This window comes from Solanum stenotomum, chromosome 8 (genome assembly GCF_019186545.1).
Source record: "Solanum stenotomum isolate F172 chromosome 8, ASM1918654v1, whole genome shotgun sequence".
NCBI lineage: Eukaryota > Viridiplantae > Streptophyta > Magnoliopsida > Solanales > Solanaceae > Solanum > Solanum stenotomum.
The window spans coordinates 1184380-1203284 of NC_064289.1; the positions used below are offsets into that span (position 1 = coordinate 1184380).

At 35.0% G+C, this 18905-nt stretch overlaps 3 protein-coding genes and 1 pseudogene across 3 annotated transcripts; 2 read left to right on the forward strand and 2 right to left on the reverse strand.

Moving 5' to 3' along the window:
• Positions 1-738: 738 nt before the first annotated feature.
• LOC125872284 (cytochrome P450 CYP82D47-like) lies at positions 739-3104 on the reverse strand (annotated as a pseudogene).
• Positions 3105-4726: 1622 nt separating this feature from the next.
• On the forward strand, positions 4727-9851 carry LOC125874493 (cyclin-C1-2-like). Its single transcript, XM_049555386.1, has 9 exons — positions 4727-4910; positions 4981-5087; positions 6948-6987; positions 7649-7693; positions 8694-8812; positions 8906-9020; positions 9103-9147; positions 9301-9448; positions 9577-9851. Exons 1-9 carry the CDS (start codon positions 4879-4881, stop codon positions 9676-9678), a joined length of 753 nt encoding a protein of 250 aa, XP_049411343.1. The 5' UTR covers positions 4727-4878; the 3' UTR covers positions 9679-9851.
• Positions 9852-9961: 110 nt separating this feature from the next.
• LOC125874494 (uncharacterized) lies at positions 9962-12720 on the reverse strand. Its single transcript, XM_049555388.1, has 3 exons — positions 12435-12720; positions 10372-10496; positions 9962-10289 (listed from the first exon to the last, which is right to left on the reverse strand). The coding sequence occupies exons 1-3, from the start codon at positions 12701-12703 to the stop codon at positions 10219-10221; spliced, it is 465 nt and encodes a 154-aa protein (XP_049411345.1). The 5' UTR covers positions 12704-12720; the 3' UTR covers positions 9962-10218.
• Positions 12721-14882: 2162 nt separating this feature from the next.
• Positions 14883-18535, forward strand: LOC125873108 (GTP cyclohydrolase 1). Its single transcript, XM_049553982.1, has 2 exons — positions 14883-15332; positions 17071-18535. The coding sequence occupies exons 1-2, from the start codon at positions 15128-15130 to the stop codon at positions 18240-18242; spliced, it is 1377 nt and encodes a 458-aa protein (XP_049409939.1). The 5' UTR covers positions 14883-15127; the 3' UTR covers positions 18243-18535.
• Positions 18536-18905: the final 370 nt, after the last annotated feature.

The window sequence follows — 18905 nt, forward strand, 5'->3', positions numbered from 1 at the left end:
AAGGAGCAAAACATTGCAAGTAAAAGTGAATGAAGAGGATAGTGGAACAACAAGGAAAAAGGACATTAGACATAAGTTTATATTCCTCCGTTTTAATTTATTTGTCTTATTTTTCTTTTTAGTTTGTTTATACAACAAAAGTTTAGTTCTTTAATTTAAACTTTTTCGTGACTCTTTAAGACCATAATATCATTTAATAAATTCTATGTATTTTTAGTTTAAGATCACGAGATTCAAAAAAATCTTCTTCATTTTTTTATGTCTTCTTTGCCTTGCCCACTCCACCTTATTTGCTGGAGGGAGGATACGATTGTCGAAGCTGAAGTCTCATTCAATTCATAAAATTTCGCCTAAACAATGTATCAAGTTAAAATCAGACAAATAAATTGAAACAAAGAGAAATTATTTAATCTCTTTGTATTTTTTTTGCAGCCCACTTTAATCATTTTTTTTTCTTGTTCTTAATTCTCATAGTAAAATATTCTCTTTTCCTTAAATTAATCTCTAGCAAAATTCTTGGTTTATTCACCATTTGTAGGAATTTCAAGGGTGGAGTATATATCACTTGTAAATATCAGTTTTTTTAATTGTATTTTTCAAGTATTAACGAGGACGGACTATTTGAGATGTAAATTTATGTTTACAACTTTCCATAATTGATATATTACTTTGAATAAAATAATGTTATAATCATGTGTTCAAACCAACAAAATCAGAAGATCGAAATAAACTGCAAAATAGAAAACATAAACTATTATAAAGAAGAATATTCGAGACAACAAACATATTAAAACAACAATTAACAACACTTGACATTTGATGTCTGGAGTCTGTATTGAAGCTCCGACTAATGTCGATAAAGCATAGGTGCCAAGCGAGGCATTACAAATACCTCCAATGGATTTGCCTTGGGTAAAGTTATGCTATTGCCCACAGTCAAATCCACTGGCAAGTCCCCTGATGTACTAAAATTAAAACCTTGTAGCAACCTAGCAAGTGTCAAGTGTGTCACTTGCATAGCAAAAGTAATCCCCGGACAAGATCGTCTACCAGAACCAAACGGAATAAACTCAAAATTCTGACCAGAAATATCAATCTCACTATGACTTTTCATGAATCTCTCAGGCATAAACTTTTCAGGATCAGACCAAATTTGAGGGTCTCGATGTAATTTCCACACATTGACCATCAATCGCGTGCCTTTTGGAACTTTATACCCCCCACGGTACAATCTTCCATAGCAGCATGTGGTATTGCTAATGGTCCCGGTGGATATAATCGAAGCGTCTCTTTAACAATAGCTTGAAGATACACTAAATTTTTTATGTCACACTCTTCCACCCATCTCTCTTTGCCTATTTTCATGTCTATTTCTTCTTGTGCTTGATCCATTACATGTTTGTTGTTCACTAATAAGGACAAGAGCCATGTCAAGTGAATTGAACTAGTGTCTGACCCTGCTAAGATTATGTTCTAAAGAACAATATAATGCAGTGAAACTTATAATTAGACTTTGAGAAATATGAAATTAAAACATGTCCATGACAATGACTACTTGGCACACCGCACACACTACGACAAAAACAAGTTTTAGCGGCAAAAATATACACATTGATAAAGTCTTTATCGACATTAGCTAATTGTCATTGAATCCAGTGTCGCTATAGGTTTTAGGGACACATACAAAAATTGTTAATTAATTGCCTTTAAAAATCATTTTTTATGTAATGACATATGCATTGATATCAACAATATTCTCAACAAGAAGGTCTAATTGGTAAGACTTTAGTTTATATAAGTTGTGATGACATGGCATTGAATAAGTGCGTTAGTTTACTACTGTTATTATTTTACTAAATTATATATTATCTTTTACGTTGTCAATATATATAACAGTTAAATTGAAAAAGATTCAAGCTTTAGATGCATCGAGTAAAATTAAATACTTACCAAAATTGTAGCCTTAATGATTGTTTCTCTTGTATAACCATAGATGAATTGTTCATCAATCTTAGAAAGCATCACATCAATAAAGTCTTGGTCATCATCTTTAATTGCTAGCTCTCTCTTCATCAAATGTTCATCTATCCAACTTGTTACAATCTTGTCCATTTCTTGAGACAATTTCTTCATAGACTTAATTCTCCCTTGAAAATCAAACCATTTTAGAAATGGTAATGGAATTACGTCTGATAAAACAAATTGGACAGACTCATACATATATTCTTTGGTGGTTCTTGTGAAATGTCTCCCTTTTTCATCTTCTGTTTTGTATCTTTTTCCAGTAATCATCTTCATTATAACATTTAAGGTTAATTGTTCAAACCATTTACTCATATTCACTTTTGATGGATTTGTACTCCCACTTTTCAGAATTGATGAGTATAGTTCTTTGATGTTAGTCTCTACCTGTTGAGAGTAGTCAAATAATTAAAATTAATTATAGCAGTTTTTTTTCTAACCGTTTAAACTTTTAGGTTCACACATGAGCAGGCAAGTCCAAACATAATTTAGTTATATGATTAAGAATACATATACCATTTCTAACATATTAAGATTTGAAATGAGATATACATATGATTTCAACATAATCTTAGAACCGAAAGAAAGAGGTTATAAATTCAAATTTCATCGTCATCCAACATAAAAAAGATCAATTTTCATTAGAGGAATAAGATGGTCATACAATTGAACAGTACCTCCGTGACGCGGATATGCTTGAATTGCTCGAGCCTCTTACTTGAAAGAACTTCCAACAGGACCAACTTGCGAATATTACGCCAATAAGGCCCATAATCAGCAAAACCAAACGCAGCGTTGTTATAACCAAGATATATACCAGCACTTGAAGCGGGTCGACCCGCAAGTACTTTATCATTTGTTGTGAAACATTCTTTAACTATTTCCCAATTACCCACTATAATTGCACGATGTATCCCTAAACGAATACTAAAAATATGGCCATATTTGTCAGCCAAATTAGCCAAAATTAGTGCAAGTGGAGTTTTGCTAATGAATAAATAGAGGTGACCTATTGGAAAATAGGCTCCTGGGATTTCTGGAGGTAGATTTATCACGACTTTACTACTATTTTTGGCTTGAATTTTTGTTTTTCATAACATGTAAAGTGATGTGAAGATTACAAATATAGCTATTGCTAGAAGAAATTGGACCATCTTTATTGAGAGAGACCGTTTTTTTCTCACGTCATCAACAATCTTCTATTTTTTGATCGATTGTTCTATGACGAGCTTCCCTCTTTACTTCTCTCTATATGAACAATTGTGGTGGTTTTTGGTTTTTTCTTCTCAATTTTGGAAGTTGATCTTAAACAAGAACTTTGATTCTTTGGTAAGGATAACAATAATTGATGTGGGGAGAGTGCCTTGACAATGATATGTTTGACTTTTCTCACTTATATATTTTTAGTAATTATTTTTTTAATAAAAATCTTTTTTAAACAACATTGACCTATATGGATGACATCGATCATTTCGATAATATTCTTTGATTTATTTTTTCAAAATTAAAAATAAGAAGGATGCAATCGTTTCCCACCTTGTCGAATTCTCATCTAAAGAAGTCTTCAAATGAAGAAGATATTTTTTTTTTTAATTTAGTATTCACTAATTCGACTTATTTGAATATGCCTCGTGTAGAGCCTATCTAAAGAGAATCGCACCCTATCGGAAAACAAAATCAATTCACATACTTGAAACATTTAATATGCTATTATCAGGTTGATTTACACAAAAAAAAATAAAAATAACTTTTTTAGACCATCATTTGGATTTTGACTCTATTTTTAGTAATTGACATTTGACACATATACTCTTTATGTGATTTAACCAAGTATGTTGTTACTGTTGTACAAATATAACTCTTAAGAAATTACCCTTCGTCCCTACTTAACAATGTTAGATTATAAAAGAGCAACTTTCACATATAACAAATACAAAATTCATATTTATATGTTATAGCAAAGTTTGCATAATTGCGTTTCATATCAAGCATATATATGTATAATTCGCTATACATATACAAAGAAAGCAGTTGTATAATTCGCTATACATATACAAAAGAAAACAGTTGTATACAAAAGATCAATTGTATAATCTGTGTATATATAAAATGAGAAAGAGAGAAATGCAAAAGAAAACTGAGCAGAAAAATATTTGTATTCTGTAATTATAAGTGTATAGGACGAAGATATATGTATTTGCATGTGTATATACATTTTTCTCTCGCTTTATACAAACATAAGTGCAATTTATATATTTCGTTTCTGTTTGTATAAACGAGAGAGACAAGGGTGGCGATCGAGATTTGGGAGAGTGGCGAGCGAGATCTAGGAGAGGGGAACGAAAATATATGTATATTTACAATTTCCTCTCGCTTTATACAAACACAAATGCATTTTATACATTTGTGTTTGTATAAAAGCGAGAGAGGCGAGCGAGATTCCACCAGGGAGAGTGGCGAAAATAGCAATAGTTTGCTATAAGGTACAATTAAATCAAAGTATATTTATAGCATTTAATTTGAATTAATAGTTTGCTATTATGTACAATTATCCCATTATAAAATTATAGATCATGATCCAATATTTTCATTTATTAAAAAGTATTTTACACTAAATAAAAATACAGCAACAACTCGAGATTTTGGGTTGGGCCAACTCCTACATGGGCCTTATAAAACTAATAGTCATAAAGCCCAATAAAGCAGAGAGCTGACGTTTATCCATTTTTTTCTTCTCTCACAAGAACAGGGGAAAAGGAAACTAGAAGAAGAAGAATCTGGATCAGTTGTCGAATTCGTACAAGTTAAAGTGGCTCAAACCCAATTTCTGATTTTGTGTGTTTCTCTTTTCATCATATGGCTGCCAATTTCTGGATATCTTCTCAGTAGTATGTATAAAAATCATCCCTTTTTTCGTCTTCAATCTTTCTTGTTTTGATGTTTTCTTGTTGTTTGCAGCAAAGAACTTTTGGACCCAGAGGAGGTTGATGTTGTGCATCAGTTGGATAAAGAGAGAGGCATCACTCTCGATGATTTCAAGCTCATCAAGTTGCATATGTCCAATTGTAATTCCCATAATCAATGATTTAATTAAATGGGTTCAGCTTTTATGATTCTTAGCACTAATCTAACCTTATGTGCGTGTTCGGGGAACGCTCGGACCACAAGGGTTTACTCTGTGATTCTTAGCATTGGACTTATTTTATTGTTAAAAGCATGGCTTCAGGGATTATATTTGTTGAGATTTTAGTAGGTGTAGCCAAAGTGGTATATCCCCCCTGTGTGGGGGTGGGGGTGTTTTCAAGGTTGATTTTACTTATGGGAATCAGCCATCAGGCGTAAAGTATATAGCTTTTTAGGTTAATTTGAATTTTTCAAGGGTATTAATCACTTGCTGGAGTTTGCAGATTATATCACATTATGTTTTCAGCTAATTGTGTTTACTTCATTCTAGATTTCGTTTTGCGACCTTGTTAGCTGCATCTTTTTTTTCTTCTTGTTCATACGATACCTGAAATTCCCCTTTTCAAAATGATAGCTTTACTCTGATTTGTTCAGTAATTACCATATTGAGTATATGTTATTTGCTAGATTATATGAATGAGGACTGAGACTCTTATCATTTTCCTACCATATTTGATGAAGAGACTGTTTTTCCGTTTCTTATCAGTGAGTTCAGTGAATTTTTATGATCATGAAAGAGCACCGGCAAGTGCTTCTATAAGTACAAAGCGGTGGCTAAAGATCTGTTATTTGTGTCTTTATTGTCATTGGATATATTTGATCACAATTCTCCAACAACAATAATAATAAAAATAGCTATAAATGTCTTATATCATGAGCCCCAGGGTGTTGGTCTAGTGGTAAGAGCGTCGCGCGTGCTGTGTGGGTTAGGCGCACGTCATGAATTCGAACTCTGCTCTAGACTAAAGTCTGGTATTTAAGTGGATGAGGGTAGAGGGTAGAGGGCCGGGCCCATTATCTAACTTTTGTCTGTTTTCTAGTTGTCTTATATCCTGATGTGGGTAGAGGGGCGGACCCAGCTCTTAGCTCGCATAATAAGTAGTTTTCCATTGTCCTAAAATAAAGAATTTCTTTTCCTTTTCAGCTATTTCTAGTGGTATCCAATAATTTCCTATCATGAAAGAAATTAATACCATTACTCAAGATCCGAAGATCAGAAATGGGAAATTTCTATGTTGTCACTGCCTTTTAGTTTAGAATTTTCATTGATTACGCCTAGCTATTAAAACTGTCATTTAAGATTTATTGCCTGCTTAGAAACTATATTTAGGCTTGGAGGTTTGTTTTGGAAGAATGAAAACTGCTGGTATTTGAGAGCTCAAAATGTACTTTAGGAAGGCTGATGTGCGTGTTATGTGCCTGATCCCCTTGGCATGAATACCAGATATTATATCTCTTCTGAAGGAGGCTGTCGGCTATGGGATTGGAAATTTAGTCAACAGAAATGGATAAAGCTCTGATTCACGATCTATTGTAATGTCACAATGATACATTTTGTAATAAAAACCCAACTTAACAAAAATATTTGTCTGAAATATGTAACATAGACAAAATACTTTTTCGGCACTCAGTGGCAACATCAAAATGTGCATCTTTCGACATGATATATGGCCAATTTTGCTGATGTACACACTGGTAGTTGCAGTTAAATTTAATCGTCTGGCATAGTGGAAACAATTGAAACCTTCAGTATACCTCTTGAGCACCACTTATCTTTTCTCGAACATATTTTGCATGCCTTCAAACTTCTCAGAATTTGTGCTTTACTTGTTTTATTTTAATGTATATGTGACTGGTTGCCTGGCTTGCAGTTCCTTATTATCAATCATAATCTTGCACAGGACAATTTTATTACCGTTTTCCATCTCGTTTGATTTGTTAAATTCTCTGCTCCCTCGCAGATGTTGCAAGATTGGCTCAAAATGTGAAAGTGAGACAAAGGTCTGTTTTCTCTCCTCATCTGCTTATAAAACTTCTGCTATAAGTACATTTACCAGTTTCAAAAAAAAAAAAAAAACTTCTGCTATAAGTAATAGGTATTTCTTATGTTCCTTCATCAGCATCACTGTCTCTTTAATAGCATAATGTTTCTGTGAGGTTCATAACCTTTTAGCTGAAAAACTGGAAGAGCTATTTGGTCATAAAAATACATGCTCATTCGATGTTGTTTCCATTGACATGATCAATATTTGTTTAGACCTATTATTTTCCTGTAGGAAGATATATACTGCACGACATTATGTGTTCATTTATCTATTCCATTACTTGGATGTGAATAAGGGGGAAGAATCTACTAGCTGTAGCTGTTTAATAGTTAGAGGACTTGCTTGACGATAGAGGAAGGTCAATGCTGTGATACTACATAAGTGTGTCTTCTGCTCAATATGTGGATCATACAATGTGGATTACCTATCGACATAGTTATTTTTTTCATCACAAACTTTTCAAGATTGCTCTTTGCACCTGAGTGTTTATTACATGTATCTCCATAACTTTCACAGAAGTGAACTGACGATGTGTGTGTGTGTAATTTTCCTTCTTAAAACACCTGTTTTTGCTACTTCCAGAAATCTAGTATCTAATATATGGTTTTTATTTCCAGGGTTGTTGCTACCGCAATTACGTACATGAGACGCGTATATGTCAGGTATATCATGCTGTCTTTGTATTAGGAGGACAATACACTATTCGCTGTAAATTATTTACCTAACCAGAAAAGTCCGCCTATTAAATGGACCTTCAGCTTGTTGGCATAGAGGATACTTTTAATCCGACAAGCCACCACCCAGACATAAATCCATATTGCTGATACATTACTTAGAACTTTTAATCCGACAAGCCACCACCCAGACATAAATCCATATTGCTTTAAGCCTATAAGATTATGATGAACTAATGGAGTAATGGTTCTTAAAGACATTGCATAAATTCTTTAGCGTGCTTAAATAAATCATACAAGAGGACAAGTGAACCAGTGCTGTGAAAAAAAATGTAGAACTTAAGAGAAAAGAAGATTGGTATTACTGGCAATAATGTTCCGATGCAGCTCTGGATGGGGAAATTCTGTGCAGTTGGGGAGAGAGTCTGCCGAGTCACTTCTCCGCAGAAATTCCTCACAGATATGTGCAAGCACCAGCTATGGCCACTCAAATTGTGATTTATTATGTTCTGGTAGAACCACTTTATTAGCAAATGACTTTTCTAAACCAAAGCAAATTAAGTAAAATAAGTAAGCTGATTTGGAAAGGATATTGGATGGACCACTTTAGCTATTCTTACATAAAAAAGAAATATGTGTACAATAAATCGCATTTGCATACATAACTGACAAACATGAAGTCATATGCTTTCGTATGTTAAAAAAAAATGCTATCTTAAAGAGTAAAAAAGCACCCTCGGCTCTGTTTCTTTGGACCAGTTTTATATTTATGTTTGGGATCCTGTGCTAACTCTTTTTTGGAATAGATCCTGGACAAAGTCATACAAATTGGAAGGAAAATTCTCTAATTTGGACTCTGTGTATCCTTTCTGTTTCAAAACTGAAACTTTTAAATTCACACTTATGCTCTACAGGCCTACTGTTGCTTCACCTTGAACCACCATTCTACTTTATCATTCTTTCTAACCATCTTTTTTCTTGTCCATAGGAGAAGTATGACCGAGTATGATCCTCGTCTGGTTGCTCCAACTTGCTTGTATTTGGCATCAAAAGCAGAAGAAAGCACTGTGCAGGCCCGACTTCTTGTATTTTACATCAAGAAATTATGTAAGAACATCTTATGATATCCTGTTGTTGCTACATACCCAATTTAGTTAATTTCTAATGCAAGACGTTGATTTTTCTGACTTGCTTCTGCAGATTCGGATGAGAAGTATAAATATGAAATAAAAGACATACTAGACATGGAGATGAAAGTTCTGGAAGCCCTAAACTATTACTTAGTCGTATATCATCCATATCGTTCATTAGCACAGTAAGTATCTCCTAGATACAATCCTTGTGTAGCTGATCGATTTCTCTCAGCATACAACTTGATTCTTAACTCAATTTTGCAGGTTCCTTCAGGATGCTGGCATGAATGATGCAACTCAATTGACTTGGTAAGAAACTTTCCGAGGCTTTCATATATGTGACTTCTAGTTGCGAAATTTGTCAGATTACTCTAAAATATTACTTCCCATAATATGTCTCTCCAAAATTCTACATTTGTTTTGTTTTTATCTTGATAACTTCTGAATTCTGCTTTCTTTTAGGGGACTTATAAATGACACCTATAAGATGGACCTAATTCTCATTCATCCGCCACATTTGATTACTTTAGCTTGCATATATATTGCAAGTGTGCTGAAAGATAAAGAAACTACTGCCTGGTTTGAGGAGCTTCGAGTTGATATGAATGTGGTATGTATGCAAGCTTAACTTTGCCAATGATTTCAAAATATAACAAGACAATCGTAGACTATCCCTTATTTTAATGTCAAGTTGCTGCTTGGACAACCATCTTTTACTGAAGTTCTAAATGTTGACAGGTGAAAAATATAGCAATGGAGATACTAGATTATTATGACGGCCATAGATCTATCTCAGATGAGAGGGTAAATGCTGCCATGAGCAAGCTAGCTGGAAGATAGTTGATACCAGGGCACCTAGCTTCCGGAGATTTACTAGATATCTATAAATATTTGTCTGTGAACCAGTTACTATTGTATATTATCTTGAAAGGACATGGTAGGAACATAAGCATCAAATCCCTGATATATTAGCATTATGACATTTTCAGTTCCTTGAAAAAAGAGTTGGCTCCCTCGTTCTATGTTGTGGATAATTGAAAACCAAGCAGAAATCTGCAGATAGCCCCGGGATGATAGCAATAGCAACTGCAAGTCCGCAGCTAACATGACATACGAACGATACTTCAACCAAGTATGTCACCAAAAAATTCATTAAAAGGCGTAAATGATTACAATGATGATAACATTTGAAAAATGCATATTACATCAGCTCATATTCCTTCTCCAGGTGATACTCAAAGTTAATAACATCTTCTCGAGCAAAGAAACATTTCTTGAGCTATAGAATTAAGATATTTGGTATTCTGTCACAACTATCCAAAGGGGTTTATCCTGGTCCTGTCTTCTGGACATATAGCAGTTTCATTCTTCACGTCACAATCAGTCCTCCAATGCTGGTGTGTTCCCATTTGTGATCTTACCCTTCCCTTTCTTCTTAGCATGTTTTTTTGCTGCAGACCGATCAAATACATTAGTCCACTACACCTCTAGCAGAAGTTGTACGGTTAAAAGAGAAGGAAATGGTTAAAATACCTTGTCTCCTTTTAGCTTCAGATTTGGCAAAGAAATCTCTCCATTCATCTGTAAGGACAAAAACAGGCTCCTCTTCTTCATCTTCATCTTCATATTCAAAGTTCTCACCTTCATTTTGCATCATTCTTCAGATGAAGACACACACAAAAAAGTTAAAATCTACAGGATGAAAGAGCCTTAAGATTGACAGCTCTAACACAAGGGTAACATCACAAACGCACAGCTTCACATGTATACCAAAAAGGAATCATGCCAGTGAGATTCTAGGTTCAATTTCTCCTACACCACCTACTTGATTCCCGAAACTTTAAATTCAGGTCCGTGATTTTTTACCATTTTCCTCTGCATTCTATAAGGAGTGGTCCATTGAAACTCTCTTCAACTTCCAATATAATCTATATTTATTTCCTGTGAGTTTATTTGAAGCCAGAATTTCCTGCTTCATGTTTCAATCAAATGTAGCATTACAACAAATACAGAAGATCAACCAGTCAACTATCACCCACTAATACTCGGTCTTTCAAACTATCACAAAACCAATCTTCATCCCATTTTCCAAGAACAAACTAAAAGACAAGAAAAGTGGGATCAAGTACTTCTCCGTGTTTGGGATGGACAAACTCCCTCCTCTTTTCAACTTTCTTTGACAAACAGAACATGCATAGAAATCACTATTTACTTTGGACCTATTTCTTGAGTTCCAAATTCAGCCGCAACCAACTCAATATTACCACTTCCCATGCACAGCTCTGAAACTGATAGGACTTCTGAAAATGTGGAATGGATTTTCAAATGTTATGTTGATGAGTCGAGAGAATTAGGATGACGTGGAGATGGTTGCATTCAGTAAGAAGATGTAGGACTCCCAGAGAAGTTATACATAAGCATAAAATTTAGCGGTGATAGAGAGAAAATGGACAGAGCTGAGGAAAAATGGGCTCTGGGAACAGAAAAGAACGGCTGGGAAAACTGGTCAGGACATGGAGGAGAGCGTGAAGGCAGAGTTGCGGTGTATATTGCTGGATGGGGGAGTTGATGCTCCTATAGTCATCATTTGGGATCTCCACAAACTATTTGTAACATCTTTCCTCAATTTGCTAATGGAAATCCTTTATTTCCTGTCTACTCAGGGGTGCAGAAACACCTGCGCAGATCACAGGTGACATTTACAAGAATGGAGGGAAGTAGTACCCCCACGCAATTCAGTGATGGATGTAGACCTATCAGGAAGGGATAATAATCAGCTGAGTCACAATCAGCAGAATAGGTAATTACTGAATTTTGTTTAATATGTCCAACCATTGCTGCATCTAATTGTAGTCTGACTGACATTAGCTACTGAGGGAAAAAATACCAGACAGTGCATAGTAAGCTAACATTCTGCACCTTGAGTGGCTGGGGTGCGTTTTCATACACTAGTGTTCACCATCATTGAACCAACGTTTGATTATAGATGCAATAGATTGCTACTTCCCAGTTCCCATACACTAGTAGAAAAAAACTCCCAAGTGTGGAAAATGAATTCCAGGCTTTCAGACTCTTCATTCAAAAGGTGGCCATGAAATATACCAACTTTTAGCCTCTAAACAATCAATCAGATATTACTCCCACCTTTGTAGGGTAGTGAGGTTGTTTGACCCTTTTCTTTTTATAACCGTGGTGTTCGAAACGGCTTGTGCGCATTTCCACCGCATTTCCACTAATTCTATCAACAACAGGTCACATAGGAAAAAAATCACAAGTGTTTTTTTTTGTCTCGGCTAGCAATTGAACCACTTGGCCACACCCTTGGGTGCCTCAAAAGAAACTTCTAGCCTCTAAACAAAATCAGAAATTCAGTGATCAGTAGTGCTGATGTTTTAAGCTTGTGTTATACAGAAAATCATGATTAAAAGAAGGTAAAATACCAAGAAATAAAACTATTACCAGCAAATATGAATGGCATTTTTATATAATCAGTAATCACAAAATTCAAGTGCAATGGTAGCAACTGTGCAGAAAATACAATCAACCCAATTTCAATCAAAGCACAAGAAAGCATTAATTAATTGAGTGAAAGTTACCCTGAGTCGTTAAAACTGACATTAGGCTCAGAAATCTGCATATTCAAATCGTCCGGCAGTAAAGACGGAGTAATTTGTTCAGGGTTTTGCGGCAATGGAGAAGGAGTAAAAAGTGGGCATGTTGGTACATGGTTGTTGCGCTGCAACATGTAGCTGTGTAATGGACAGTTGTGCGATATCTGAAAGTGTTGATGACGGTGACGGTGACGGTGATGGTGATGAGGATGATGACTCCATGGCTTTGCACCGACTGAAGAATTTTTCTCCATTGATGGCTTGGAGGTGTACTCTGAGTGTACCGCTTCTTTCTTATTATTTCGGGTCACGATATTGGGCTGTGAAGGTATATATTGGCAACTGGGCTATTACACAATAAAGCCCAAATATCCTGGACTCGGCCAATGATTAGACCATCCCGCCATTTAATGGTTCAGCCGATATGAGATTATACTGCTCCATTCGTCCTATTACCTTTTTTTTTTTTTTACGGTAATTTGTTTTGACACAAAATTTTAAAATAAAATATCATTTAAAAACAATTAGAGTGAAGAATTAAAAACATACTTATTCAAACTATCAGGTGTGAGAGTTTCCTATTTGAAATATCACTATCATTCAAGTAGAAAAACAAACTAATAGTCAAGGTGTGTTTCGATAAATATTTGGTAATAGTTCAATAGTAAACTCGCACTCCTGACATTTTCGAATTCAATAATCAAGATACTTTAAATATGTTTTTGACTATTACGTAGAATTTTGTGATATGTTTGACAAGATATCAAATTTATGTATATTATATCATTTCTCAAGTCCTTTTTCTTTGCTCTTTATATCGTGGTCATCACCACTCCCCAACTTTTTTTTGAGGTTGGTGAAAAGTTCATTTTAAAATTCAAATCCAGCGTGAAAAATTAATTAATTAAAAGAATCCTTTCCAGCAAATTAAAGTCATCTTCTTTCTTTTTTTTTGAGTAGCTACGAAGTCAAGTTAAATGCCAAACACACTAACAACAAAAGCAAGAAATTAACCAAGCTAACATATCACTTGACAGAAACTTTATTGGTGAAACTTAATCATTAAAACTACTGTTAATTTGACTTGAATTCTGAATATCTTTTATGAGTTTTGCTTATGATTTCACCGAAAAAGCTAGTAGTGCAATACGAGTAAAATCGATAGAATTCTCTCTTTAGTGTTTTCGTAAAGATTGTGATTACCCTTCTTTATCCATATAATATACATGTGAGTGTATATAAATCTTTTATTATAAATTTATCATAGAACAACCTACTTATTGAGAAAAAATATTTTTAAATTTACTAACGAAAGAATCTTAGTGACTCAGTTGATTACTTTATTGATAAAGTTCAATTTTCCACCACATAATCTCTCCTTGATTTTCCCTTTCCTTACCCAACCAAAACTCCTTAATTTAAAGGAGGAAATCATATATCATGCATTTTCAAAATTCCACCAAATCTCAGTGAATATTATCCATTTCTATGCCATGCTTATGCTTTCAAAAATGGTAAATTTGGTCCCACAGAGTTGAAATTGAAGAGCAATATGAGGATTTTGCCATGTTTAAGTAGAAGACAAAATGATGAGTTTGTTTAGTGGTCACTGGCTAGTGGCATCTCAATTCCCCACCCACTTTAATTGGTGTATACAAGATAACATTCACCAATGCACCACCCATTTTTAGTCCATTCAAATTATATATATTAAATAATTTTTTTAAAATACATACCAAATTTAAACTAAAGTTATTGAGTTCGATTGAATCTATTAACCTTCCCACTCCTCGAAAAGCCGCACAATTAAATAAGAACGATCTTCACAAGTTTTATTGGTGTAGGAGTTGCCAAGCACAACCATGCGATGAATGATTGAGAAACTCATCTAACTGCTACAATGCGACGGCGGATGGAATAGACAAGCCAAGTTGGGTTTGAGTTTCGAATTCCTAAATTTAGCGTGAATTATTAGTTTTATCCTTAAATTATTGACAATCTTAAAAATACATTCTTATTTAACTAACTAAATTTAAATACACCTATATCCTTTGATATTGCATACACCTTCGATATTGATAATTTCTCGATTTTTTATTAAGAGTTTCATGCTCTTACAAGAATTTGAAATTACTTTCTATGTCATGTAACAGATCGAGGTATAACTAAATTTAATTAGTTGAATAAATAAGTATTTTTAAAGCTATAAATTAATAAGGTGATGTTTTCAGTAGTTTGATATATCATAAATTCACAACTTAATCTTTAATTTTGTACACAAGTAGTGCCGTGACAGAATTAGGTAAAGCTTTCCACACATTCCAATATCTACTGAAACCTTACATTTTTTTTATAAAAAAAAAACATATTTTTATTTATTTACGTATTTTTTATTATTAAAAGAAATCATTTTTTAAATACTGCAAAGTTCTTGTAGTAATGCATATGCATCTCATCCCCAGATCCCTATAGTATATGTTCATCAATAGCAGCCCTACAAATCCTCCTTCATCCCTATTTTTGGTCAAATTTTCCTCATTTAGGTCATTGGGTGTCTCAAATTTGGAATCTTTGGCTAAAATCTTTCGAATTAAAGATTCAATTTTTGTTCTTGTTCTTGATTCATCACCTGTGATTCAGGTGGTAAGATCTGTTGTATTATTTCGTTTTGTGTGTCAATGGGCGCATTAGATGAAGGGCACTATCATGCAGAAATAGATAACGAAGTTAGTTTTGAGCTTGGCTTTGAAACTCAGCCTGAAACACTGGCTATTCAGGATGCTGTTAGAGTCCTATTGCAGGGTTTGGGTGAAGATATCAATAGGGAAGGAATCAAGAAAACCCCTTTTCGTGTTGCTAAGGCTCTAAGACAAGGAACAAGAGGTAAACTTTGACACCCTTTTGGATTTTGTAATACTTGTTTTTTATTTGTTCTGTGTCAATGGATCTGCTTACTTTATATCTCCATGAGATCTGGGGAAAGTGTAGTTTGTGCATCAAGCTTGTCAGAGTATTATTAGTCAGGACTGCTGAATAGCATGAATGCTTATTTTTGCCTCATGCTGTTAGTTTGTGTGTTTCCCTTGTTGGAAAATGCCAAAAGATGGAATTTTTTTAGTTGAAGAATTTACTGAATTGGTCTTTTTTTGTTATCCTTCAGTGAAGGTTCTGCAATTATGAGCACTCTGTCCTTATTATGTATAAAAGGAAAGAGAAGGGGTAAGGTGGAGGAATTAGCTTTAACCAGACAAACAAGCTTTGTCATTTCTAGGAGTACTATTTTAGTTGGTTTTATACCATTTTAAAATTGAGTTTTAAAAGTACTTCCAGCTCTGGTTTTCTTCATTACACCAAAAAATTATTTTCGTTGTGTAGCCAGAATATTTATTCTGGAATATTGAAGCAATGATTGCCTCAAACTTCAGAAGGTTTTCAGGTTAGGGTGGTGTTTTCCAACCCCTCATCATATCTCAAGTTCCTTCCTTCCGGATGGTCCAAACTGTATCTTTGGATGGGTTGCCATAACTTCTTGATCCATGGGCTCTCCATTGCCCCTTTAGGAACTTCAGTAATCTCCTAATGCACCTGTTGGTTAGCTTTGCATTTAGTGAAGCATGAGTCGTCAAACTTTCCAGCAAAAAAAATTGTCTTTGAATATCGGATATGAGCTTTCTGTATTTTATATTTTCTAGATGAATCCAATGCTGCACTTTTTGAAGTTCCGGAAAAGTAGCTCAATTTCAAGTGTAGAGGTTATGTTTGGCCATTCTAGTGTGTCCACCAAGGTGGAGGTTGGAGACTGTTAGATGAAGCCCCTGTCGTTAGGCAAATTGGATTACTTCATTTTCTCTAACCACTTTTGTTAGTAATGTTGGTATGAAGCTATTGGAAGTGAACCTATATACAGTTAGGGACAGGGGAAGTCATGAATATTGAAACCAGACTTCGGACGCTCATGAAATGATATTCCTGTCAAGTAGTTGCAACCATCTATTTGAATTGAATACTCATCCTTGAAGCACAGTTGAAGGAAACTGATGTGTGTATGTCTCTTCAATACACGTGAGGGGAAGTAAAGATGAAAGATTGAACTTTTCCATCTTGCTCATGGAACACATGCATTACTGACCTGTAGGAATTGAAAAATTAAAATTTTAATGTGGGAACAGAGCATAAGCTAAAATATGATATCATGTGTTCTTTTCTAGTCAAGAGAAGCATCTCTAGGAACAATGTTTCTTCATATGCAATTAGGAATTTCATTTTGTTTATTTAAAAAACAATCTTTCTTGTTCCTTGCTCCTTTCTGCAGTTTACATTTAAATACTTGGTTGCTGGTTAGTGCTGGATTTCTGTTCTAGGTTGAAACAAGTGCGGGGCTTTCTTTAGTGAAAAAATTTTGAACACCAAGAACTTGATTACATCATAACAAGTTGTTGCAAGTCATTCAACATCTATCTTATGCTAGTTAACTGCAGAACTCATCATGCTGTATGCAAAGGAAATCTACATCTTCTATTAGCATGAAACATGTTGATAGTTTAAATTGTAGATGGGTCGGTGAATTGATGTTTTAAACTGCTGTTTGACTCTAGTCTTTCATATCTTGTGCTGTATGAAGGTTACAAACAAAAAGTGAATGATATCGTTCATGGCGCGTTATTCCCTGAAGCTGGATTGGAAGGTGGAAGTGGTCAGGCTGGAGGAGTTGGTGGGCTTGTGATTGTTCGAGATCTTGATCTCTTTTCATACTGTGAGTCTTGCTTGCTTCCATTCCAGGTTAAGTGTCATATAGGTTATGTCCCATCTGGAAAAAGGGTTGTAGGATTAAGCAAGCTTTCTCGGGTTGCTGATATTTTTGCAAAACGGCTCCAAAGTCCACAGCGCCTTGCTGATGAAGTTTGCACTGCTTTGCAGCATGGAATCAAGCCAACAGGCGTTGCTGTGGTTCTACAGTGTATGCATATTCATTTTCCAAATTTTGAATCAGCATTTCTCGACTCGACTTCCCAAGGATGGGTAAAGATAACGGCTACCTCAGGTTCTGGTGTTTTTGAGGATGGGAATGCTGATGTTTGGACTGATTTTTGGAGTCTACTGAAATTCAGAGGTATAAGCATAGACAATGCTCATCGTAGATCCTCTGGCCAATCATGGTGCCCATCTCAATCTTGTGGCATGCCAGGACAAGCAAATTCAGCTATGGCAAATGCAGTGAATTCGATACTTAAGTCTCTGGGCGAAGATCCATTGAGAGAAGAGCTTGTAGAAACCCCATCTCGGTTTGTGAAGTGGTTCATGAACTTTAGAAACTCTAATTTGGAGATGAAACTGAATGGCTTTGTTCGAAGTAGAATAGATACTCGAAGTCCTTCTGGTCAGGTTGGTAATTTTAATGATGGCATCTGCTCTGAGCTCAATTTGTCATTCTGGTCCCAGTGTGAACATCATCTACTCCCTTTTCAAGGTGTTGTGCACATTGGTTATCACTCTTCAGATGGAGTCAACCCGGTTGGAAGACCTCTAGTGCAATCAGTAGTACATTTTTATGGCTTTAAACTCCAAGTACAGGAAAGGGTTACCAGACAAATAGCTGAGACTGTTTCATCATTCTTAGGTGAAGACATTATCGTAGTTGTGGAAGCAAATCACACCTGTATGATAGCTAGAGGAATCGAGAAATTTGGAAGCAACACAGCCACATTTGCTGTGTTGGGTCGATTTTCCACTGACCCTGTTGCAAGAGCAAAATTTCTGCAGAGCCTCCCAGACTCCTGTTCTGCAGGAAGATGATGTCTTTTCTCAAAGGAAATATACAGGCTACAGCAAGCTAAGTACTTGTCCTACGGATTACTCAGGTAAAACTGAAGGAATTGAGAAGCAAACTCGCGCTGAATTCAAGAATGTAGGTTATTTGCTTGGAGGTCCTGTTTTTACTTTTATAGCATAGTGATAAATGAGGTTATGAAATTTTATCCATTTTTTTTTTCATCCTTGTAATATGTAGCATGAGCAAGGGTCCATACCAGCAATATTTTTAAGTTGCCCTTGGTTTTTCATTTCTAATGCAGTTGTCATTGATTTAAGTGTCATACTTGGCACATTGTGCCTTATTATAGCATATATACATATATGATGTTTTCCAATCTTTTCTGCAATATTAATGTTACTGAAGTCCTGGTTGAATTTATTTCAGTACCGTGTGAATCAGTGCTTACACTTGTCTTCCGAACCTAATGTGGGTTAAATTTCATAGAAGTACAAATTATTGACTTTTGAATCCCCCAGTAAATCAAAATGTCTCAGTCCTATTGGTTTCCTCCTATGTGCATGTTAAAATACAGGCAAGCTTTGCTAGTTCTTCTATTTACTGACCCGACGAATATAAAGCCATATATGTATAATAAAAAAATAATGCCACGCCACGACAAGTGTGCTTCTCATAGCGAGAGTATT

What these genes read in the sequence shown, in the direction of transcription:
- LOC125874493 (XM_049555386.1), top strand. Translation starts at nt 4,879, where the DNA reads ATGGCTGCCAATTTCTGGATATCTTCTCAGTA. An exon ending in AATGTGAAAGTGAGACAAAG is followed by an intron (nt 6,988 to 7,648) that starts GTCTGTTTTCTC and finishes TTTTATTTCCAG; the next exon opens with GGTTGTTGCTACCGCAATTA. An exon ending in TTCGAGTTGATATGAATGTG is followed by an intron (nt 9,449 to 9,576) that starts GTATGTATGCAA and finishes AAATGTTGACAG; the next exon opens with GTGAAAAATATAGCAATGGA.
- LOC125873108 (XM_049553982.1), top strand. Translation starts at nt 15,128, where the DNA reads ATGGGCGCATTAGATGAAGGGCACTATCATGCAGAAATAGATAACGAA. An exon ending in TCTAAGACAAGGAACAAGAG is followed by an intron (nt 15,333 to 17,070) that starts GTAAACTTTGAC and finishes TGCTGTATGAAG; the next exon opens with GTTACAAACAAAAAGTGAAT.
- LOC125874494 (XM_049555388.1), bottom strand. Translation starts at nt 12,703, where the DNA reads ATGGAGAAAAATTCTTCAGTCGGTGCAAAGCCATGGAGTCATCATCCT. An exon ending in GTCAGTTTTAACGACTCAGG is followed by an intron (nt 10,497 to 12,434) that starts GTAACTTTCACT and finishes CTTCATCTGAAG; the next exon opens with AATGATGCAAAATGAAGGTG. An exon ending in TGAAGCTAAAAGGAGACAAG is followed by an intron (nt 10,290 to 10,371) that starts GTATTTTAACCA and finishes ATCGGTCTGCAG; the next exon opens with CAAAAAAACATGCTAAGAAG.